Source organism: Tasmannia lanceolata, unplaced genomic scaffold (genome assembly GCF_043159265.1).
Source record: "Tasmannia lanceolata isolate RefF3 unplaced genomic scaffold, GAP_Taslan_0.1 ptg000012l, whole genome shotgun sequence".
Taxonomy (NCBI): domain Eukaryota; kingdom Viridiplantae; phylum Streptophyta; class Magnoliopsida; order Canellales; family Winteraceae; genus Tasmannia; species Tasmannia lanceolata.
This window is the reverse complement of record NW_027518689.1, coordinates 10,731,349-10,755,703: the sequence shown is the minus strand read 5'-3', so window position 1 is coordinate 10,755,703 and position 24,355 is coordinate 10,731,349. Positions and strand designations below refer to the sequence as shown.

The 24,355-nt window shown below is 41.2% G+C and overlaps 2 protein-coding genes across 3 annotated transcripts in view; both read right to left on the bottom strand.

The window, feature by feature from the left end:
- The window catches only part of LOC143887615 (phospholipid-transporting ATPase 2-like), a 158,117-nt gene that overhangs the window by 14,581 nt on the left and 119,181 nt on the right, over positions 1–24,355 (bottom strand). For both annotated transcript variants that reach the window (XM_077391717.1, XM_077391718.1), the window contains 2 exons: positions 22,012–22,143; positions 8,285–8,438 (listed from right to left, as the gene is read on the bottom strand). In XM_077391717.1, coding sequence (XP_077247832.1) covers positions 8,285–8,438; positions 22,012–22,143 — 286 coding nt within the window. The remainder of the gene's footprint in view (positions 1–8,284; positions 8,439–22,011; positions 22,144–24,355) is intronic.
- LOC143887613 (uncharacterized) lies at positions 13,390–15,212 on the bottom strand. Its single transcript, XM_077391716.1, has 3 exons — positions 14,306–15,212; positions 14,011–14,215; positions 13,390–13,915 (listed from the first exon to the last, which is right to left on the bottom strand). Exons 1-3 carry the CDS (start codon positions 14,940–14,942, stop codon positions 13,630–13,632), a joined length of 1,128 nt encoding a protein of 375 aa, XP_077247831.1. The 5' UTR covers positions 14,943–15,212; the 3' UTR covers positions 13,390–13,629.

The following is a 24,355-nucleotide window of genomic DNA, read 5'->3' as shown; positions in this document are numbered from 1 at the left end:
CAGCCGTCTTATAAAACTTTTGCTTCAACTTTGTAGGGATTTTACGATCGCAAAGAACTCCTGAGGCAAGCTTCCACTTCAACCAACTTGCTCTTATTCTATGGTTAACATCCTCTTCAATCTCTCCCTTATGTAGAATTGAACCAAGATAGCAAAAGATATCCGTCTTAGGTACCTTTTGTCCAGTCATATTTACTACATCCTCATCCCGCTTCCTTATATTACTAATAGGGGTGTAAACGAGTCGAGCCGAGCAGAGCTTGGCCCAGCTCGGCTCGTTAAGCTCAATACATGAGCTCGGGCTCGGCTTGGGCTCGAATCAAGCTTGAGCTCGGCTGGGTTCGGCCAGCCTCGCGAGCCTTACCGAGCTCGTTAATGGGCCTATTGAAGATGGTGGCCGGCGCTCCAGCGAGCTTGTCGGAATTAATGGAGGTCTAGATAGATCGTAGTAATGTGATGAGGATGGATAGATATGAGGGAGTATATGGAAGAGATGGGTTTTACAAAATCGGTGGAAATAGAAGATTGTAGCCAAGCTTGGAAGAAATGGGGTAGGGTTTTGCTGCTAGCATAAGGGAGAAATGAAATGGGTTTGGGTTTGGATTTGTGAGGGAAGCCAAAGGTAGAAGAAGGTAGAGATATAGGCTGAGGTGGGTTTGTGTCGGCAGATTCCAGTGGGATCACCGGAATTAATGGGTATGGCCGAATTTAACAGAGAAACGGATGATGAAAATGATGGTTGTGGTGAGGTGGTGGTGGAGGTGAAGGGGGTCGGATCCGGGTGGAGGTGGTGGTAAGGATGGCTGGCGGGAAGGATTTGCCGGAGGAAGCCCATCTCTTTTTCTCTCTAAGCTCTCTCTCCATATTTTTAAAAAAAAATCAAGAACCCCCAAACCCTAATCGAGCCTCTCATTTAAAGAAGGAAGTGATATATTTTACCCTGTTTCTTCACGCCTTTCTTCCTTGGACAGCCCCCTCTAGCATTTATGACTACTCTTTTACTCTACAAGGGTGGCCCGGGCAAAAAGAAACCTTAAGGAAAATGATATATGCACAATTGTGTCTCATATCTTTTCTTCATTTTTTATCGTTTCATTGTATGTGTATATAGAATATAATATTTAAATACATTAAATCCTTAACGAGCCTTAGCGAGCCGAGGCGAGCCAAGCCTGGCCTAGCTCGAGCTCAGCTCGTTAAGCTTAACGAGCCGTCTCGGCTCGCCTCGGCTGGTTAAGGATTCAAGCCGAGCTCGAGCCGAGCCCTTACTAAGCCGAGCTCAAGCGAGCTTTCGAGCCCGAGCCCAAACTGACACCCCTAATTACTAAAGTTGTACTCCATATACTCTGTCTTAGTCCTGCTCAGTCTGAAACCTTTGGATTCCAAAGTAGTTCTCCATAACTCTTAACTTAGCATTTACTCCTGCTTTGGTTGTTGATCGTCGGGGCATGAAGCCAAACTGATTTTCTGACACCTTAGTCTCTCTTATTAGTCTATGCTCAATTACCCTCTCCCAAAGCTTCATGGTGTGACTCATTAGCTTAATTTCCCAATAATTTGTGCAACTCTAAATATCCCTTTTATTCTTATAAATAGGTACTAATGTACTCTTCCTCCACTCATCAGGCATCTTCTTAGTGTTCAAAATATTGTTAAATAATCTAGTTAACCAAACCAAACCCACATCACCCAAGCATCTCCAAGTTTCAATAGGAATATCGCCAGGCCCTCTAGCCTTACCTAATTTCATGTTTTTCATAGCAACTCTTACCTCTGATGTTTGGATCTACGAACAAGCCTCTGGTTTGTATCATCAAAAGTGTTATAAAGTTCTCCCAAATTTGCTACAGGTTCTCCATTAAACAACTTATCGAAGTAACTTCTCCACCTCTCATTAACCTCATTTTCTTTTACTAAAAATCTTTGATTCACGTCTTTGATGCATTTTATATGATTCAAGTCCCTGCTCTTCCTTTCTCTCATCTTAGCAAGCTTATAAACATTTTTTTCACCCCCTTTCGTCTCTAATCTATGGTACAAATCCTCATATGCCTTGCCTCTAGCTTTCCTTACTGCCTTCTTAGCTTCTTTTCTAGCCAATTTATACTTCTTAGCTTCTTTTCTAACCAAATTACCTACAATGATCCAAATTTGTTCAAGTTTTCCTGACTGCAAAGAGAAAATTGAAGTAACTTACAGATTTACCTTCCCCTTTTAGACCTTATAATGAGTGGATCCAAGAAAGTGCTCAAATTATGGCATGGTTTGGAATAGTATGAATCCGTCGGTTAGCACTAATGTGATGATTCTTTATACTATTACTGCGTGTAATGTAATAATCTGATGAGAACATTTCACACATTTACCAATTGTATAAAAAATACCATTTGCAAGAAGGTGACAGAATATTAAAGTCCTAGGGTATGAAGGCAAATATTGCCAGAGAAGACAAAAAGGGAAAAAGGCTAAAATAATCTCTTTAAATGTCTCTCCAAACAATGTTCATGTTTGTTGAGAAAAATCCGCCAGGCAATCCGATCCGATTGTGCACAAATTAAACGAAAAGTAAAATAAACCAAGCCACAAGATGAACACCAAGATTTTACGTGGTTCGGCCAAGCCTACTCCACGGGCGAGAAACACGATCTTCCACTATGAGAAAAACAATATACAAGGATTACAATGGATTAATCACAAACCCACAAAGCCGCAACCCTTTCCTTGCTCTCTCAAACCCAAGACCGTACAAGAGTAACCCAAAAGAAACCCACAAGAGAAAATCCCAAGAGAAAAGCCCTAGAAGAAACTCCAAGGGAAACTCAAGAAAAAACCCAAAGAAGAACCAACTTTTTCCTTCCTTCCTTCTCTCTCTCTCCCTCTTTTTCTCTCTCTCTCTCCCTTCTCTCTTTTTCTCTTTCTCTCTCCTCTTTCTCTCTTCCAAGAGGCAGCCGAAACCCCCCTAGAAAAACCTCACGCCATTTTCAAAGATAAATAATGATCTCTTTTAATTTATAGGTTTTTGCCAAAACCTAAAAAAAACTTGCTATATTTAATTTGCCTTCCCACCCAAGCAACCCATCCGGGTGGGAAATAAGGCAACTTTCCAACAATCTCCACGTTGGCTTATTTCCCAGCCACCTGAAGATTTTCCGTTGGCGTCGCCACCGGTCCACTATCACCGCAAACCACCATTAGCCTTCTGAAGTACCAGCTACACACCCTCGAATCACCTTGGTTCTGACTCCTCCCGATTCGATCAACACGGCCAATGCATATGTGTAGCTGCCAACCCGTTGACTCCCCGGTCAACCTTGGAGAGGGATCTCGATCCATCCTCCCCAACATAGGTTCTGTCACCTTCCCACCATCGTCTGCAACCTGGAAACCTATCTCTGCACCAACAGCGAAAGAGACCTTACGTGTGCGCACATCATTATCATGTTTTCATCTAGCCATCGAGATCTTAGGAACACTAGTCACCGTGTCCCCGACTAGACGATACAATTCGCCACACTTCTCGTCTTTCATCAGGACCATACAGCCGCGTGTGATTTTCATGGCTCCACCTACAGCTGAAATCCTGCACCCTTGGAGTGCAACCGGCCAAGAGATAATAGATTCTTCCGTATCTTTGGGACATACGCCACACCACCCAAAGTACGAACAACTCCATCAAACATCTTGATCTTCACCGTCCCAACTCCCGTGACGTCACAAGTAGACCCGTCACCCAAGGACACTGCACCCGCCCTTGTCTCATGGAACATATCAAAATATTCCCTCCTAGAGCATAAATGAAAACAGCACCCTGAATCTAAAATCCACTCATCATGAGGAGAAGTGTGATTACTTGTGGAGACTGTGAGAACGTCTCCAAACTCTTCGCTCTGCTCAACCGTCGCCACCACAGTATTCATAGCACCATTGTCCGCCTGGTCAGCCCGCTTCGGACAATCCCGCTTGATACGACTATATTCCTTGCAATGGTAACATTGCACGCCCTTTCCGCCGACCTTGGATCTTGACTTGCCTTTTCCTAATCCCCTGTCAGACGACCTTCCTCTTTGATTCCCACCACGAACAACCAACCCATGCTCTTCACTTGCACCAAGAGCATGTTTCTTCCGCATCTCATTCGATAAGAGCGACGCCGTGACTTCCTCCAACTTTATCGTATCCTTACCATACAATAAAGTCATCACCGGGTTGTCATACGAATCAGGAAACGAAATAAGAAGCAAAAGGGCCTTGCTTTCTTCCTTCAACTTTTCATCAACCTTGTGGAGTTGATCCACAAGCCCGTTAAACACTGTAATGTGTTCCAGAAGATCCCCGACTTCCTGCATCTTCAGCCCGTACAATTGCCGCTCCAGATACAACCAGTTGGCCAAGCTTTTTGACATATAAAGCTTTTCCAACTTCTCCCATAATTTAGGCGCATCTTCCTCTTCCATAACATTAAACATAACGCTATCTGCCAGACATAGTCGAATCGTGGTGACCGCCTTCGACTCAATGTCTTCCCACTCGGCATCCGTCATCTTTTCCGGCTTCCCATCTTTTCCCTTCAACGCCTTAGCCAAGCCCTGTTGAACTAGGTTGTCCTTCACCCTCATCTGTCATAGGGTGAAACTACCCTTTCCATCAAATCTGTCGATGTTGAACTAAGTAGAACTTGATTTTACCGCCATTTCAGATTACTCCGCACTTTACGGTGTAGCGCTCCACCTCAAACGAGAATCTTTCTTGGACAATCCTTCTACTCCAAAAAATCGCTCTAACAGCAATCCAACCACAACACCCATGATCACTCCACTCGGTCTCGACGATTGCTCCAACCACAACTCTGATACCACTTGTTGAGAAAAATCCGTCGGGCAATCCGATCCGATCATGCACAAATTAAACGAAAAGTAAAATAAACCAGGCCACAAGATGAACACCAAGATTTTACGTGGTTCGGCCAAGCCTACTCCACGGGCGAGAAACACGATCTTCCACTATGAGAACATGGTTTAAAATTTCGGTTTCGGTAACCCTTTCTGACCCCACCAAAAACCGAAATTACCAAATTTCGGTCCGAAATTTGGTAATTTGGTTCCAAATTCAGGACCCAAATTTCGATTCCGAAATTTCAGACCGAAATTCTGAAATTTTGTAACACTTTTTTTAAAAATAAATAATGTCATTAAATCGAAATTTCGAACCGAAATTACTGAAATTTTGGACCAAAATCCGAAAACGGAGAAAAATTGAATTTCGGAAAATTTCGGTTTCGGTCGAAATTTAAAACCATGTATGAGAAAAACAATATACAAGGATTACAATGTGGATTAATCACAAAGCCGAAACCGTTTCCTTGCTCTCTCAAACCCAAGACCATACAAGAGTAACCCAAGAGAAACCCACAAGACAAAATCCCAAGAGAAAAGCCCTAGAAGAAACTCCAAGAGGAACTCAAGAAAAAACCCAAAGAAGAACCAACTTTCTCCTCACTTCTCTCTCTCTCTCCCTTCTCTCTTTTTCTCTCTCTCCTCTTTCTCCCTTCCACCCTTCCAAGAGGCAGCCGACACACCACCTAGAAAAACCTCACGCCATTTTCAAAGAGAAGTAATGATCTCTTTTAATTGACAGGTTTTTGCCAAAACCTAAAAAAAATTGCTATATTTAATTTGCCTTCCAACCCAAGCAACCCATCCGAGTGGGAAATAAGGCAACTTTCCAAAAATGTTGAAGTAACCTTCAAAACCTCAACTACACCTGTATCCCTCCCTCACTATGGCAGATGGAGCAAAATAACTCCAACCATAGAAGCGAGAAACGTACCAATAGAAATTGCAGGAGCAATGTTCAATGTTGACAGAATCATCAGGTTTGATAACCTAGACGGAGACCTCATATTTGGAAATATATTCTTTCCGCAAAAAATATCGCTGGCCCAATACCAAAACCATATCACTACTAAAAAAACCTCCAATACGTGTTGAAAAGTTGAAAGAAGCATTCAAAAAGTGCCATCTTGGATTTGAACCAATCTGATTAGCTGATGGATATACTATCAGAAAGAATGTATAATGTATGTGAAATAAGAACTTCACAAAAGACATGGAAAGAGACGGTTTTATGTAATCTTCAAATTAGAAGAAGACAACGACCAATGGATAGAAGAGATAATGCCTTCTGCCTGACAAAATTTAAAAAGAATATATCACCTCTGGAGCCATCTCTGGAATAGATAAAAGAGTTGTTTACTCAAAATTTTAGTGAAAACTTATGGAAACTTAGGGACAAAACTCAACCAAATGCTGAGATAATCCTAAAAGACCCCACGAAGGTTGTCAATGAAAAATTTGATACTTCCAATCTAAAAGATATTGAACAATTCAATATCCAAATCAATGAGAGCTACTAGAAGCTAGGGTAATAAGGTCAAGCACATCGTCTTTTAGTAAAAAAGAGAGAAGGCCACACTAGTAATAACAACTACAAAGCCTTGAATGCTAATATGGCAATTGACAGGTACAAAATACCAAATAAAGAGGTAATAATTAACCATATTCAGGATGCCCGATTCTTCTCAGAGTTTGATTGTAAGTTAGGTTGTTGGAAAATCAGGATGGATGAAAAAAGCATCTCCAACATAACATTCATTTCCCCACGGGGACACTATGAATGACTAGTAATACCGTTTGGATTGTGCAACGCACCCCAAAAATTCCAAAGGCAAATGGACAATATATTTAGAAAACATAAAGAATATTGTCTGGTATACATAGATGATATTCTGGTATACTCTAAAACAAGGGAAGAATATAGAAAGTACTTAATACAAGTGGCCGAGGAATTCATTTGTGGTATAGTCCTATCACAAATGAGCTTAAAGACAAAAAATATTACAAAGATATTTAGAATTGATAAAATAAATTGGGTCACAAGTCCATTCATCCTTAAGACAAAAAACTGTTACAAATATTTTTAGAATTGATAAACTAAAATTGGGTCACAAAAGTCCATTTATCCTAAAATGTGGCTGGACAGATCTTTTTCTTTGTAGGGGGGAATTATCCTTACATTGCTATAACTTTGATAAAATTTGATGGTTCTAAAAATTCCCTGTTGCCACATGTCCCCAATTCAGAAATTGGTCAAAATCAAAGGTTTTTCCTTTTTTGAAACCCCCTGGGTTGGAAAAGTAGATATATGGCCTGGATCTTAATTAGAAGATGGGGTTTGTGTAAACACACATGATTAATTTTATAAAGAAAATAAGTTAGAAATAACCTAATGAGTTTATGGGGTGAATTTTATGTGTGACTAGTCTAAGCGGTGGTTAGTTTTACAAATTCGGAAGATATGTAACATTTCCAATGTCAGAAAAGCAAGATTCTGGATAGAAAGCAATATTAGAAAGTTGGGAAGAGTAGGGGAATCCACATTAGGAAGGACTGGAGGAGAATTAAGTTTTATTTCTTATGGGCTGTTTTTTTGCTGCACACGCAGCAGTCATATTTTTAGCAGATTTAGGAATTTCCAAACCTAGAAATTTCTGGTCTGTGCTTAGCAAATATTAGTGGCAAAGAGATTTGCAATTGTAGTGGAGGTGGCATTTCATTTTGGAGGTTATAAATAGGGATTTTTCTCACAGATTTCTGGAGCCCTTGTTTTTACCGAATTTCGAAGGGTTGGACTATTGATGGGGTGTTCCAGTCACTTGTTTTGAGCTACTTCTAATTATTAATTTTTTTCTGGTTTTCTTCTAGTTTTCATTTTTTTTTTTAAATGAACATAACCAGGGACAGCCCAATACGACCGTTTTACCACCTAACTGACATTAACAATGAGGACTTCAGATCAGTCTGTTTGGCATCACCCTAAAGTCTCTTGATTTGTAACATAACATGATCTGACACCTCTTTCAGCCTGTTGAAAAAGGTTGCACCTTAATAATTATTCTGATAGGTAATAATGGTGATCCATTAAAACATTCTGAATTATTTACTAAGAAAAAATCCTAATGATTTTTGCAGGAAATATGTTGTACATACAGGTAGATCCGAAAGACTACAATGATTTTACACAATCACATCTATTAGTGTTGCTATGCCTATGACATAACAGGCATAAGCTTATGGGAGAATCAGTTCATGACATAAGGTAAATATGTCATTGGAAAGAATAGCGAGTTTAAATGACCACAGCCCTCCATACCAATTTATAGAAATGTAGAGAAATACACAAACACAATTAAGTATATGATAACACAATAGATATGGAAAAGTCTTACTCCCAATGCTATAATCAGCTGCCCTTGCTGCCTGAAGCCCTTCTCGCCCACTTATTCCCACCCCTATGTCAGCCTGTTGTATCATCCTCACATCGTTTCCACCATCACCAATGGCCAATGTCTTGTAGTCACATGTCTTTAAGAGTTCCACAAGCTGCAAATATTGAAAAGAAAAATATGGGAGGGTTAATGATGCAATACAACTTCCTATTGTTCCCGAAAGGCTAGCACTCACCATGTTTCATGAAAGAAAGCGGAAGAAGGAATCTCACGTGGCAGTTCATTTATGATCAGATCCATGAGTGAAAAAAAGAGTCCGTACTGTTCATGAGACAATTTTTGATGCAGATGGGCCCATCCTTATTACAAAAATGACTTTTTATTTTAGTTAGAGGGTTTTAAACAAGTCTTTTTTAAGATATCTACCAAAATGACTTTATTTTAGTTATAAAATTTTAAATGAGGTTTTTATAAGATTTCAAGTTAAAGGGGTATAATAGGTATTTTTTAAGTTTAGTTCAGTCACTTAAGTAGAAGAAAAGAGGCACACTCACCCTATTCATGTCACTTCACTGGTTTTGTAGGGAGCTTTATGTGAGGTCTTTTATCAAAAGTGCTGAGTTTTTGGTTTATGGTTTTAGAAGTTTCTAGATTCTTTTCTTTAACCTAGACATGTAATATTGAGTTTAGTTTTTGGGATAGCTTTGCATCTTTTGGAATAAGAAAGAAGTTAACGTTTTGCTTGGAGAATTTGCTTGGAGAGAACTCCAATATTGCAAAGTTTTTTCCAGCAATTTCTACAGGATTTCATGGGATTCGATCTACAGTTGTAGTCAACCTATGTTAAATCTATTTCTGCTGCAGATTCTTCTCCTTTTCACTCATTATCCATTGAAAGGTTAGTTGTGGTGATTTTTCTACAGTAATTTATCTTTTATTTGATTCCATAACTGAGAGATACTGTTAATAGATGTAATCCAGAGCTACCCACTGTTACCTTTTACGTAAGAGAGAGAGAGAGAGTGGAGAAGATGAGAAGGGAAAAATTGAGAGAGAGAGAGAGAGAGTCATAGTCCTCTCCCACACGATTATGTATATATATAAGAGAAAACATAAAAATTATAAAACAACCCCTTTAGTGAATATGTCTAACACTCCCCCTAAAGCTGGAATGTATATATTGTACATTCCAAGCCTGTTACAAGCATCTTTGAATTTCACTAGCCCCAATGGTTTGGTGAACATATCTGCAAGCTGATCTGCAGATCGAGTGAACATTGTGCAAATTTCACCATTCTGAATCAGTTTACGAATGAAGTAACAATCACCCCAATGTGCTTGGTTAGCTCATGGAACACATTATTTGTAGCAATATGAATTGCAGCCGTATTGTCAAAATACAACTGTACTGGAGATGTTGACGAAATACCAGTCTCTGATAAGGAGCGAATCCAAATTAGCTCTCTACTTGTATAGGACGTAGCTCGATATTCTGCCTATGCACTCGACTTGGAAACAATATCTTGCTTCTTGCTTCTCCACGACACCAAGTTACCTCCAACAAATGTGCAATATCCAGCAGTCGATCTCCTGTCTGCTGGAGATCCTACCCAATCTGCATCAGTGAATCCCTTTATTTCTCATGGCCATACTTCCTAAAACACAAGCCTTTGCCTGGAGTACCCTTCAAATACTTAATGATCTGCATTACAACCGCCCAGTGGGAGGTCATGGAGAACTCATGAAGCGACTAACCATGCATACTGCAAATGATATGTCTGGACGAGTGACAGTCAAATAGATCAACTTCCCAACTAGCCTCCTGTATCGACCAAGATCATCCAACAACTCTCCCTGATCTGGGAGAAGTTTTAACATTCGAGTCCATAGGAGTAGTTGCATGCTTCACTCCCATTGAACTCGTCTCCTCTAAAATGTCTAACACATATTTCCTTCGAGACAAGGATAGCCCATAACGAGAGTGTGCTACCTCAATTCCAAGGAAATACCTGAGAAAGCTCAAATCTTTAGTAGAAAATTCTCCTTGGAAGGTCTTCAACCTTTGTTTTTTTTTTTGAATGGTAAGGTCTCCAACCTTTGTATTCCAGCTTCATCATCCCCTATGATTACAATGCCGTCCACATACACTATCAAAAGGATATATCCAGCAGTGGACTTTGGCTGAAGACTGAATGATTGACGGCACATTGCTTCAGACCAAAGCATAAAACGACATCACTGAACCGTCCAAACCACGCCCTAGGGTGATTGGTTCAGGCCATAAATAGCTTTACAAAGGCGACAGACTGCGGAGATCTCCCCCTGAGCAACATCCCTAGGAGGTTGCTCCATATACACCCCGTCAGTAAGATCACCATGGAGGAAAGCATTAACAGCTGATATAGTGGTCAGCCACGATTAACAACTATAGAGATCAAAACATGAACAGATGGTGAACAGATGGTATCTTGGCCACAGGGGAGATGGTCTCCTGATAGTCGCCCCCAAACGTCTGAGTGTACTCCTTTGCAACAAGGCGAGCTTTCAGGCGTTTAACAGACCCATCTGGATGATACTTAATAGCAAAGACCCAACGACACCCAATAGGTCGAGCTCCAGATGGAATGGGAACCAACTGCCACGTTTTATTGGAGTGAAGTGCAGCCATCTCAGCGTCCATGGAAGCCCACCATCCATGATGAGACAGAGCATCTGTAACTGACTTAGGCACAATAATCGAAGACATACTAGAAACAAATGAGCGAAATGAAGGCCAGAATGCTCATAAGAAACAGTGAGATATGATGTGCAACCGTGCGCGAACGTGTGCGTGGAGCAATAGGGGAATCAGATAAAGGAGAGGAAGTACCTGAAGTAGGATCGTCCGACTGTGGAGGAGGATCAGTGGGTAGAGATGATGCCTTAGTAGTAGGATGAACAATATGTCGAGGAGGATCAGAAGAATATGGTGTGCTCTCAAAGAAGGTGACATCCACAGAAACAAAGGTTTTCCGCAGCCTAGGACTATAACACTTATAACCTTTCCAGGTACGACAGTAACCCAAAAAGATACACTTCTCCGCTCTAGAGTCCAACTTGTCAAGACCGGGAGTCAACTTCTGAACAAAACAAGTACATCCAAAGACATGCGGTACCAATAGAAAATGATCACCCAAAGGATAGAGGATAGAAAAAGGTGTTTTATCAGACAAAACCGAGGAAGGGAGACAATTCCGTAAGAAGTAAGTTATGAGAACCGTATCACTGCAATGTATCTTGAGAACTCTCATTTGAAACATGAGAGTCCGAGTCATATCAAGCAAGCAGCGAATCTTCCTCTCAGCAACTCAATTCTGTTGCGATGAATATGCACATGAGGATTGATGAATGATACCATGAGAATCAAGAAAATGATGAAACCCATTATCCACAGGAAAATATTCATTTGCATTATCAGTGCGTAAACAATTAATAGAACAATTAAATTGGTTAGACACCTCAGAATAAAAAGTACGAAAGGCAATAAAAACTTGAGATCGATCTTTAAGCAAAAATAACCAAGTTGCCCGTGAATAATCATCAACAAATATGACAACGTATCTAAAACCATGTAATGAGGTAGTGCGAGATGGACCCCATACATCAGAATGAATAAGTTCAAAAGGATGCAACACTACTTCACTCCAAAATTTTCCAGCCGCTCAAACTTTCGTATTGAGGCTATCAAACCAGTCTCTTAAGGAGATGGCTGGAGGATGGCCGGAGGATTGGCAGTGTCTCTACTGCCATTACCATAATTTTAGCTGGCAGAAAAAATGCAGAATCTGTATACAACCCAGCCCGGAATCGGCCGCTCTACGTGGAAGGGGGGACTTCCCAAAGGACGATCTAAGTTAGGGGTAGGTTCTACCCTTGCGGGCTGGTGGTGCTTTCCCTGTAAGTATTTCAATTTCACCTGGCGGGATAAATGCTGCTGGTGTTGCCAGAAAAGAGGCTCGTCTAAAGGGTTCCTCGTTCTAGTCCTAGCTTGAGGGCGGATTATGGGGAGGGTGATCGATGGCCCGACACCAGAAAAAATTCCTCACATCAGGAAGGAGGGATGTCGATCTTATCCATTTCGGGTAGGGAAGTGGATATTCGAATGGAGTCCCTTAAAGCCTATTTGATAGGGAAGAAGAAAGAACTTAATGGATCTTTAAAGGACCTTTGGCTTTGGGCACAAAAGGGCTGGGATACCCCATCCCTTCAATGCCCTTGCATCCTTGAGGAGGATGAGGTTCTTTTTATGTTTGAATCAAATTTGTTGGCCTTACAAATCCTATCCAAGGGAACCGAGGCTCTTGGGCCTCACTTGCTTTCCCTTTCACCATGGAACAAGGAATTTATTTAAGGAGAGGAAGCTCTTTGGGTTAAGTTTTATGGTATCCCTTTACATGCTTGGGCCATATCAATGGTGGGGGCTATAGGAAATCTGTTCGGTAAGGTACAGGAAACAAAGATCGAAGGTAGTCATCAACATTGTATGAGCTTTGTTTCGGCCAAAATATTAGCTCCCAGATGAAAGATCTCAGATTCCTTTGTCAAGATTAGGATCCTAGATACTGTCTACACCATAGGGGTTGAAATCTCGGAAAAATTAGGGGAATGTACATCCACTCTTCAGCCTTCTTCATTGTCACCGGTTGAGGATCCCCTGAAATCTCAAGGCTGCATCTCTGATGGCTTCTCGGCCCCTTCATAGATTTCAAATTTCAAACCGACCCAATCAAATCTTTCTGTCACGCTGCCCAAAGCTGGACCTGAAGTAGATCTCGAGAAAGGTGTGTTGGATCTTGGAAATGAGGATCACAGTCAGATTAGACTGCCTCGGGTGGAGTCTGAGTCAAATGACCTCCCTGCCCTTAGGTTGAAAGTTACGTGGCTGGATCTGCCCTTTAAGATATGTAGGAAAGTTGGTCAATATTCAAGGGAAAGGAACAATCCTTCTGGTGAAAGACTTCTTGGATTCAAGACTAGGGAGCATAGTTGTAAATTCCGTTTCGGTCGCCATTTCATTTTGGCCACCGAAACGAAATTTCGGTTGGATTTCGGTCATTTCGGTCGAAACTTTTCGTTCACACAAAAAATATATTAAAAAATATGAGAAAAATCCAAAAAAATAAAAAATCAATAGAAAAAGATGAAAAACTAATAAATAGTCCAAAATTTGTGTTCCAAAAGGCATATTCATTACTTAAACACATAAAGTCTTGCACAAGTCCAACTGATAGTCTGATACATAGAAAAACATAAAAAAAAGAGATACATGAAAGTGAAACATAGACAATAGCTAGTAGCAATAACTCTCAGTCATCATAACCTGGATGATCATACTCAATGTTTTCTTCGTCGTCGTCGCCGCCGTCATCACCACTTGGACCATCAGTAGGGACATCTTCTTCAAGAGGCATGAGAAAGTCGTCTCCGTCGTCCCCGGCATCAACCACAGCAGTAGGTGCTTCAAGATTTTCCCACCCAATGTCTTCCGGCGTGAATATGACATCTTCTTCTTCTGCAACCCAATCCATCATGACATCCAGATGGTCTATGCTCAAAGGGTCACTAGTGGTAGATGATTTCCTCAACAAGTCCCTGAAAAGGAAAACATTAAGTTTAATGTCAAAGGTTAAACTTAAAAGCTTAAAGTGATGAGGTGAGAGTTGAAAACATTATATTACGTTGTATACCTTTCTCGAAACTTAAGATTGTAATGGACAAACACCAAGTCATCTAATCTCTGGTGCTCCAACCTATTTCTCTTTGCAGAGTGAATGTGTTCGAAGGTGCTCCAATTCCTTTCACACCCAGTCGCACTGCAGGTCTGACTGAGGATTCTGATCGCAAAGGTCTGTAATTCTTCCACGTCACCTCCGAATTGATTCCACCATGCAACTGTAAAGTAACAAATAGTAAAGCATTATTTGTTGAGAAACTGAAAGTTAAAATGAATTATACTTAATTAAACAAACAACTCAAATATACCTGGTCCCAACTTCGCTCGGTTGCGGATTGCAAGCTTCATTCCAAACATACCCTTAGCCTCTCGATAATCCTCAATCTGATCGGTGATGAGGTTTTGTGTACCTTCATCAGGTACCAGTCGAGTGATGCATGCCAGCAAGCCTCTGGTTACTTCACTGTGCCTAGAGAAGGTAGGAGTGAAAAAGAGAGCAGGGTTAAGAAAATATCCTGCTGCATGGAGGGGACTGTGGAGTTGCCTATCCCATCTTTGGTCGATGATCCTCCAGATGGGATTGTAATCTGATTTTCTCTTCAACCTCTCCTTAATGTTCTCTTTGGCCTTATCCATGGCCTCATATAGGTAACCCATCGCCGGTTTGTCCTGCCGATCTACCAAACGCAACACTCTCACTAAAGGCTCGCTGATGTTTAGAATGTACTTGCATTGGTCCCAAAAATATTTATCCAACACAGTACTAACTACCCCTTCGCTCAGTGGGTATTGGACAAACCTACTAGTACTATACTCATCAGATACAAACATCTGCTGAAGTGCTTTCCGGTTCAACACCAGACTTTGTATGCTAATGAAATTTGTAGCAAATCTGGTTGCAACAGGGCGGCACAACTCCTTCCCACCTGTGAACTTCTTCCTCATCAAATTCAAGAAGCTTCCATGGTTGTAGATGAACTTTGTAATCGTCCGAGCCCTCTCAATTGTGGTTGCTATGTGAGAAAATACAGTTGGTTTGCACAGATGCTCCAAGATGAGATCTAAGCAATGAGCTGCGCGCGGAGTCCAGAAGAATGTACCAAACGCGGCTTCTAGTCTTTTCCCAGCAGCTTTGTAACTTGGCTCACTGTCAGTTAGAAATTGCACCACATATCCGAATTCACCTCTCCGACAATCTTTGCAAAGATATTCTATAATTCATCGGCATTCTTCACTATGTCTGTCCATCCATCTGCCATAATGCTACAGCCAGTGTATCTCCATGACATCTTAATCTCCTCCAAGTAGTTGTTTACCTCATCCACTGTATTCTTCAAAATGGGACCCCTTAAAGCATGATAAGTAGGTGCCTTATAACCCAAACCCACAGCATTCACAGCATCAAACATAGGTTGCCAGAAAGGTGAATTGGCAACGTTGAAAGGGAGATTGGCATCGTAGCAAAGCATGCCAACCTCCATGTCTGCTCTATCCATTGTTTCTTTAGTAGCCAAAGCACTTTTAATGCTTGGCTGGGCTTCAGGGGTTGTTCGTGGTGCAAAGAAATTCCTGATCCCTCCTGTGATTCCCTTCTTCTTCCTTTTTGTACCACTCGGTTCTACAAGAACTTCCTTACCTCTTCGTTGAGGCAATTGTGTGCCAATGTCTTCTTCATCCTACTCTTCTTCTTCGTCTGGTGTGCCATAAAAACCTCCAACCTCTGCTCTGGATAGGCTCATCCTAGCCCTTTCTTTTCTCTTTGCATCTAAAAGTTGCTTCATTCGATATTTTACATCTTCAGTCACTTTTTTGCATGATGCTACTTCACCAGGAACAGCCGCTAAATGTTCTTTCAAGCGGGTTATACCTCCACCCGACATGACTTTGCCACAGAATATGCAAGTTATTTTATTTCTTTGACCCGGAACCAATGTACCGTAAGCCCATGCTGGGTCATCCGATCTAGCGGGTGCCGAACCAATAGAGGATGCTCCTGCAGAAGGTCCCGAGCTCGACCCACTCATTCTAAAATGAAGTAGAAGGGAAAAAATGAATTAGAAGAAAGAAAATTGAAACAAATTACAAAAAAATGAAGTAGAAGGGGACAAATGAAGTAAGAAATAAAAGAAAGGAAATGGAAAGAAATAAAGAGAACCTTGAGGTTGAACTTGAGTTGAAAAGAAGAAGAAAAAATTAGCCTTCACTCACTTGAAATAAGCCTTTGGAAATAGTTCTTGACTTCTTGTAGTGGTAAGTTGAATGTATGCCTTCCCTTTGCTCCAAAATAGACTTGGATTGAGTTGAAGAAGAGGGTAGACTTGTAGGAAATTTAGTAGAATAGATAATGTAAGTGAAAGTAGAGAAAGAAGGAGAATCACTTATGTGAAGGTGGAGGATAAGAAGGTAGGGAAAAGGCTATTTATAGAGTTTTTAATTGATTGTGCATTTAAAAATTACTAAAATACCCTTCCCAACAGCTATAAACGGTCACATTTTGAGGTTAAAATGGTCAAAAACCTAAAAGAGCCGTTCCAGGGGCATTGTCGTAAATTCTGCAAAATCCAGTCAAACTATCCGTTATAGCCAATTTCGGACGAAATTCAAAATTTTGTCCGAATCTGAAATTTCGGTCAATTTCGAACGAAATGACCAAAATTTACCGAAATTTTGGACGAAACGAAATTTTGCAGATTTCGTTTCGTTCCGAAAACGAAATGTTTCGTCCATTTCGGACGAAACGAAACCAAATTTATAACTATGCCAGGAAGTCAATATCAAAAGAAAGATTTATTTCGAAGATGTTGGAGAAATATTCAGGACCTTCTCTAGGAAGGGTAAAGCTCAAAAGCAGTAAACTTTTTGCCCACCCTCCCAAGGTAGGTCTTGCCTTCGGATAAGTCTCTAGTGGTTTCCCCCTAGAAGATATTAATCTTTTGGGTTTGGTGATACCTCTCTAATAGAAGGGAGGTTATAGAGGCTATATCGTGTTGAGGAAGTCTCCTTTCCTTATTATTTTTGACACTGGGGATGGGGCCTCATTCCTTAATTAAGCCAACCTGTCTTGGCGCATCCACGCGTCTTGAGATATTTTTTAGTAGCGGGATCTGGATTTTTAGGGCTTCATTAGCTTAGTTCCCTAACAAGAAATCACCGGCGCAAAGGAGAGCTTTTAAACCAGGTATGGATATCGACCCTCCTGGCGCTGATTAAGCCAACCTGTCTTGGCACATCCACGCATCTTGAGATATTTTTTAGTAGCGGGATCTGGATTTTTAGGGCTTCATTAGCTTAGTTCCCTGACAAGAAATCACCGACGCAAAGGAGAGCTTTTGAACCAGGTATGGATATCGACCCTCCTTGCGCTGGTGGCAAGGTTTAAAATTTCGGTTTCGGTACTGGTTTCGGACCTTGAAATTTCGAAATTTCGGTCGAAATCTTGTACAAAACCTGAAACTAATATTTTATTTAATATTAAATTTCGGTCGAAATTTCGGTGAAATATTAAATTAATATTTAAAAAAAAAAGATCTTTTGGGTCAAATTTCGGAAAAAGATCTTTTGGGTCAAATAAATGACAGTTTCGGTTTTGGTCCATTTCGGTGTCGGTCTCCACCGAAATCCAAAATTTCGGTCCGAAATTTAAAACCATGGCTGGTGGTAGGTGCAGGCGGCTTCTCATGGAGAATATTGTTTTAGAAAATATCCTTAAAAAGATGAAGACGGTGGTCTATAACGAAGAGAGGGCACTCAGCAATGACGAGACTCATAAGGAGATGTCGGGGGACCTCCTCCGGAATCAGTGGAAACTTTTCAAATTAGAGGCTCAAGACTGCCCTTTCACCCTGTATAGGCTTTGTGGGACTGACTCGATTGAAGATACCCATTCGCCGCATCATAAACACCCTTTCTTCAAATTCATGTTGAATGAGGAAAGGGACAAGAGGAAGCTGAATTGGGAAGCCAACAAGAGAGTAGGCATTAGGATGGTGAAGGAAAGGATCGCTTGCAGAAAAAACCCTCGATACCTGGCTCGGATTCCGGAGGATATACTCATTCAAATGCCGCATTTCCAAATCCGGTACATCATGGAAGAGTTGGAGAAATACACGGAATAGGTACTTTCAAGATCTCCGTAGGTAGATCGCAAACAAAAGAAATGGTTTTAGTTTTTTATGAATCAGTAGGAGGCGGTTAGTATTTTACGTATACAGCGGCGGAAGCATTTCTCGTTTCTTCACAGATGATCTTGGTTCATGATATGGCCAGAGTTTTTGGGGCGGAATTTTAGTATGGTATAAAGAAGTCAATTTATGGTATCTATTAAAAGTGGACCTGTGGGTGTTCTGGTTTTTTTGGTATAGGATATACCCTCAGTTATCATACTATGTAAAATCACGAGGGGACTACTGGTCCTCAGTGTAACCTAATGTAATCTTCACGGTATGAATCCAATTGTCATTTTTCAAAAAAAAAAAAAAGGACGCGACACACGACTATTAACACGAGAAGGGAAAGACGGGACATGACTCGACACAACGAGGACTTCTGAAGCTTTTCAACAGGTGGGTGGCCCAAATAACAATGCCACTGATAGGCATCAACAGAGGTACTGAGTGCAACACCAGCACGGGTCTGATCTAAGTAGTAGTGGTCATCAATCTCATGGCCCAAGCCAATCCTCATCCCAATCTCAGATCCTGAAAAATACACTAAGAGGGGAAAAAAGAAACAGAAGACTTTAGAGATTTAGTTAACTGACCAACTGATAATAAACTAACAGGAAACGATGGTACAGAAAGAACAGAAGATAAATGAAGACCCGTTGAGGTGGAGACTGCGCCAACCAGAGAGACGGGGGATGTAGTCCCATCAGCTAATGTAATGGTACAAGGGCCAATAGAAGGAAACAACTGGAAAGAAAAGAGAAGGTTGGGATTACCAGTCATATGATGAGATGCTCCTGAATCAATGAGCCAAGATCAAGGAGATGTAGCAAAAAGAAAACATGAGGAGCTCCCTTGTCAGGCAAACGTGGCAGCGGGCTGCTTCCCTTTGTCCTGCAGTGCATAAGTTTATCGTATTCCGCGCGAAGGACAACTAGGGAGTCAATAGAAATCGATGGAGCTAGAGCAGAAGAATAACTTTCAGAAGTAGCAGTTAGCGAGACCCACGTCCGCAGCCTCCACCATATCGGCCTCCCCCTTAATCACGGCCACCGCCATGACCACCACCACGGCAGCGGCCACCACCATCTTGGCCACGCCCAAACCGACCACCACCACGACCATGATCACTCTCAACATGTCGCAAGGGCAGATCCAACAACAATCAGGTAACTGTGTTGAACAACTCGCATACAATGTACTCGAGAAAAGACGTCTGCAAGAGTGGGAATAGACCCAGAACTAATAATCTGCTGTCGGAGTTGGAGATGATCAGGGCCCAATGAATCAAGAAAGCGAATAACTCGCAATTCCTCCTGAAACTTTTTAAGAACGACATGATCGACAGTGAATGGCATCAATAAATCAAGCCGCTGACAAAGGGCTATATAATCACCATAATGGGCCCCTACCGATTTGTCTCCTCGCTGGAGACTAAATCACTCAGAAAAAGGTCACATATGCATGTAAGATTATCGGCCCAAAATACAACATCAGCGCTACTTCCCAGATTTCCTTTGACTACTGACGATACATCATGGAGGTAGCAATTTGGGGTTCCATACAACCCCATAGGATTGATCGGACCACAGCATCATCTTGGCGCCACTTATTATATGACGGATCAGTGGTAGCGCGAGGTGAACGCTCAAGAAAACTAACTTTACCTCACCCGAGGAGATATGTGTGCACGGCCATCCTCCAAGGCAGGTAATTTGTCACATCCAACTTTATGGAATTCATTTGAACTGGAGCCTCCACATGAGAATAACTAGAGGATGGGGTGTACAAAGGATGGGTGACCTCATCAACCTGAGAGAGGCTATTTGTTGAGTCGACTCAACAGGATCCATAATAGATAGTAACCAACACTAGCACGAATAATGGCAAACAACAGGAATAGCCAACAACCACTAAAGATAACCAACAACCAGCAAACAGCAAGGCACCAAGAACCACCCCCAACAAGTGAGCTAACAACCATTTCAATCACCAACAACCAATCACCACGGCGGGACCAACAAGTATCAACAACATCCACCAAATCCACCAAAAAGTCACCCAACAAACAAGTCAATCACCAACAGAAAGGCATAACCAAAAGAAGAAAGAGATGATGGAGCATTTTGCGCAAATCAACACTATTTTTGATCAAGTTCTATGCAACAAGATACACCACATACTTTAGGTCAACGACAAATGAAAACACATGATTGTGTGTTAGGCATAGATGATGAAGTATCCTATGCAGGGTTGAGTGAAGAATCCTAAGAGGTGTCTGAATTCTAATATCATGAACTAATGTAGGAAATGATTCATTCAAGACCACAATCTGCAGAATTAGAGATAGAAATTGTTCATTAGGGAATCCCATCAAAAGAAATTGTCCCAATAAAATTAGCGTAGGATCAATCGACATTAGAGTGGATCGATCAACAAATATATGGTCGATCAACGGAAGGGAAGGTCAATCAATTAACCGAGAATAGTATTTAAGCTTTATTCATCATTCATCCAATCTCTCTCTCTCTCTCTCTCTCTCTCTCTCTCTCTCTCTCTCTCTCTAATGGTGTCATTCATCCAATCTTGGAGGAGCAAATTTTGTAGAATTCCCGATGATATACCACTAGGGTTGCCACAAAAGTATTATTTTTTTTCAAATATCGTGCTTGGAAAAGGGACGATATTCCATAGATTCGTAGATCGTTGCCATGCTGTTTTCGTCGAAAAGCAATTATCTTTGGAAGAGGATGAATTGGCCCAAAATGGAATAGGGGTCAAGAGTCAACGCAGCCGGGCGCTGGCTCAAGTGCCCCTGAACCGCGCAAAATGGTCGCCTATTACATGGCTCACTAACTCTGCCTAGGGTGGGGGTATCTCCTGTTGTTCCTAAAATAATAGGATAGACCAAATTTTATGAAAGAAAATGGAGGAAGAAGGAATCTCATAGCTATTGTTCATGATTCAGATCATATCCTTCAGCGAATGAAGAGAATTGGGATTGTTCATGAGCCCATCCTTTTTTCCCTTAGTACCAAAGACTTTTTTTTATTTTAGTTATAGGGTTTTAAATGAGTCTCTTAGGTATTTTCTTTATGTTTCAATTCAATCACCTGAGTGAATTAGAATAAGGGATGGCCCACTCTACTCACATGACACTAATCATGGCACAGTTCATAACATGTTTCGTGTCACTATTCAAAGCATTTTAGAGGGAGCCATAAGTGAGGGTCTTTTTTCAAAAGTGTTGCTACCTATATTTCCTGTTCGTGGGATTTTCTTAGAGAGAGAACTCCAAGATTGTGATGATTTTTGCAGGATTTTCATGGGGTTTGATCTACAGTTGAAATAAACCTAGATTAAATCTATTTCTGCAGGAGATTTTCCTTCTTTTGATTTATCCATTGACCAATTGCTGTGATTTCCTACCATAATATATCATCTATTTGATTCCATATTTAAGGTATATAGTTGATATCTCTAATCAATAGCTCCCATCGACTTTTAGATTTTATTTTTGTTATAAGTTGCAACATTAGTTAACCAAAATGAAAGTTTACTGTTGCAGGAAACACAATTTGGTATGATCAATATCAAAGAGCTCCAAGGGACATCCAGTCCCACTGATAAACTCATGCCATAATCCCAAAAACAATCATACTGTGAATGATTTCGATGGTAAGGATCATAATGTGAAAATACTACAGGTTCAAACTAAAATAGCGATGGATGTAATTATAATTTCAAAATTAATTATTTCACACTGGAGCATAAAAATAATTGCGGATAGAGAAGATCAATAAAAGGGGCTGAAGTAAGGAGGCAAAAACTAAAGAGACAAGAAAGATTACTTGAGCCTTTTGTGATGGTGTGACACGACAACAGATTGCTGTCCTCGACAATATTGCTAATTCAGTAAAGGCTTGACGGTAATGTTTAAGTGCAATTTCAAGTGCCCACCCATCAACTACAAATGCCACATCCTATGGCAAACGAAAGCAGTCAGAAGGGCACATAGATCTCCAAAGAATTAAAACCTAAAATAAGCACATCCAGAGAAAAGAACAACACTGCGTTGGATATTTATACAAAAAAGAAAAAGCAAATAAACAAGAACATCTTGGAACAAAGAAATAATTTTATGGAATAAAAAAAATAATGAAATATATTGTGATATTAATCATTGACTTAACTCGTCATAGTACGGGTTGATGTCTCCGATGATCTTAGATAGTCATGTTACGAAGTTGAGTTATCATGTAGAGTTGGAATTTAGTAAGTTCAATTTGGCTCATTTTAAGTTGTTCCCATATTGTAGAGTTGACCATTCAACAAGCAAGGTTGGAGACAAATAGAACTTTCAGCCATATTTTTTAAGAAAAAGAAAATGAGATATGCTCATAAATGTAGGTTTATTAAAGGTGAAATCTTAATTTTTTTTCTTCTTATGATAGAAAGATTTTATCCTAGAGAACATTATTTTTTACTGAATCATTTCTATTGGAATATGGAACTTGCCAAAGGGCATTTAGGACTTTGTACATTTCTTTATGTTTTAGTATAAAGATATAAGTCAGGGGGAGATTACCCAACTCATTCATTTTTCTCTCTAAACTTTCTCTTAACATGGTATCAAAGCCTTAGGGTTTTCTGATCCATAGAGTTCTCTATTAACCTTCATCTTCTCCATCTCCTAGCCCTAAACCCTAACTTCTCCATCTCCACTCTCTTTCTTTTTTTACGAACTCAAAAACCTAATCCCACGCCCTCTCTCTCTCCTCGAGAAACCCTAACCCAAAAACCCCCGCGCCCACCCCTTCTTTGTCCCTGCGCATCTCCCCTCCTTACCCTGCTCCTGTCTCTGATCGCTCGCCCCCTGACCTGTCGTGACCCTCCGAGAAAGGACCGCGCCGGCGAGAAAAATCTTTCCTGGATTTTGGATTTGCACCCCCCTTAATTTTTCTTGGAAAACATTTTCTGCCCAGGTCGGAAAAATTTTCCTGGAACGCTCCCCCCCCCTCCCCAAATTTTTTTTTATTTCCAGCCCCCAATTCCTCTGTAAACTCTTTCTCCCGCTTTCTATGTGTTAGGTGGTGATCTCTCTCTTGCCACCCATTACAGCCAGTTCGTTGGCCTATGACAGCAGCTTGACGTTTACATGCTGCTTACCACGGATCTCACAGAGGCTACCCGTCAGAGGGATCAGATCCGTGTTGTGCAGTACCTTGAGAGTTTGGGTCCAAAGTATACGCACCTTCGTCAGCAAATTATCGGTTCTGGTGATATTCCTTCCCTTACTGAGGTTTACTTCTGAGTCTAGCAGTGCTTTCCTGGTGATCCAGTGATATCTGTTCCTGTTGATGGTTCAGCTTTCGCGACCTATGATGGCAGTACTCGTCCGCCTCGTGGTGGGGCCTCTCTGGTCGTGGCCGTGGTAGTGGTTGTTCTGGTGGTCGCCGTGGCCGTTCTTTTTGCACTCACTGTCAGCGCGAGGGACATTATATCGACCATTGCTATACCCTCCATCCCGAGCTTCGTCAGGCATGCTCGGCTTACATGGGTGCTACTACTGCTTCTGCTTCAGATTCCGCTCCTTCTGCTTTTGTTACTGCACCAGCGGATTCCACCTATACATTATCTCGTGCCGACTATGAGGAGTTCCAGCGTCTGAGGCTCAGTTCTCATCCTCCCTGTGCAGGTTTTGCCCAGCCAGGCAGTTCACCCACTACCCTTCTATCTAGCTCAGAGTCATGGATCATTGACTCTGGCGCATCCAACCACATGACCGATAACTCTTCTCAGCTTCATTCTTTTCGCTCCTTCTCGTCTCCCTCTCAGTCTATCACTCTTGCTAATGGGTCCACTACACCTATCACTGGTGTTGGTCATATCTCCCCTCATCCTGCACTTACCTTATCTTCTTTTTTATGTGTACCCAAAATCATCATTTAGTTTACTTTCAGTTAGCCAAATTACTAAATCTCTTCACTGTTTTGTCTCATTCTTCCCATCTTATTGTTTGTTTCAAGATCTCTCGACTGGGAAGACGATTGGAACGGGTCGTGAGGTAGATGGACTCTATTGTCTTGACTGCCGGCCACCTACTGTCTTACATAGCTCTGTAGATACATTTCAGTGGCATTGTCACCTGGGGCATCCTTCACTTCAGCGGCTGCAGCAGACTTCTCTGGTTCC

Coding starts and splice junctions, on each gene's coding strand:
- LOC143887613 (XM_077391716.1), bottom strand. CDS start 14,942: ATGAGGAAGAAGTTCACAGGTGGGAAGGAGTTGTGCCGCCCTGTTGCA. Junction 14,216..14,305: donor CCGAGCGAAGTTGGGACCAG/GTATATTTGAGT, acceptor GTTACTTTACAG/TTGCATGGTGGAATCAATTC. Junction 13,916..14,010: donor AATCTTAAGTTTCGAGAAAG/GTATACAACGTA, acceptor TTTCCTTTTCAG/GGACTTGTTGAGGAAATCAT.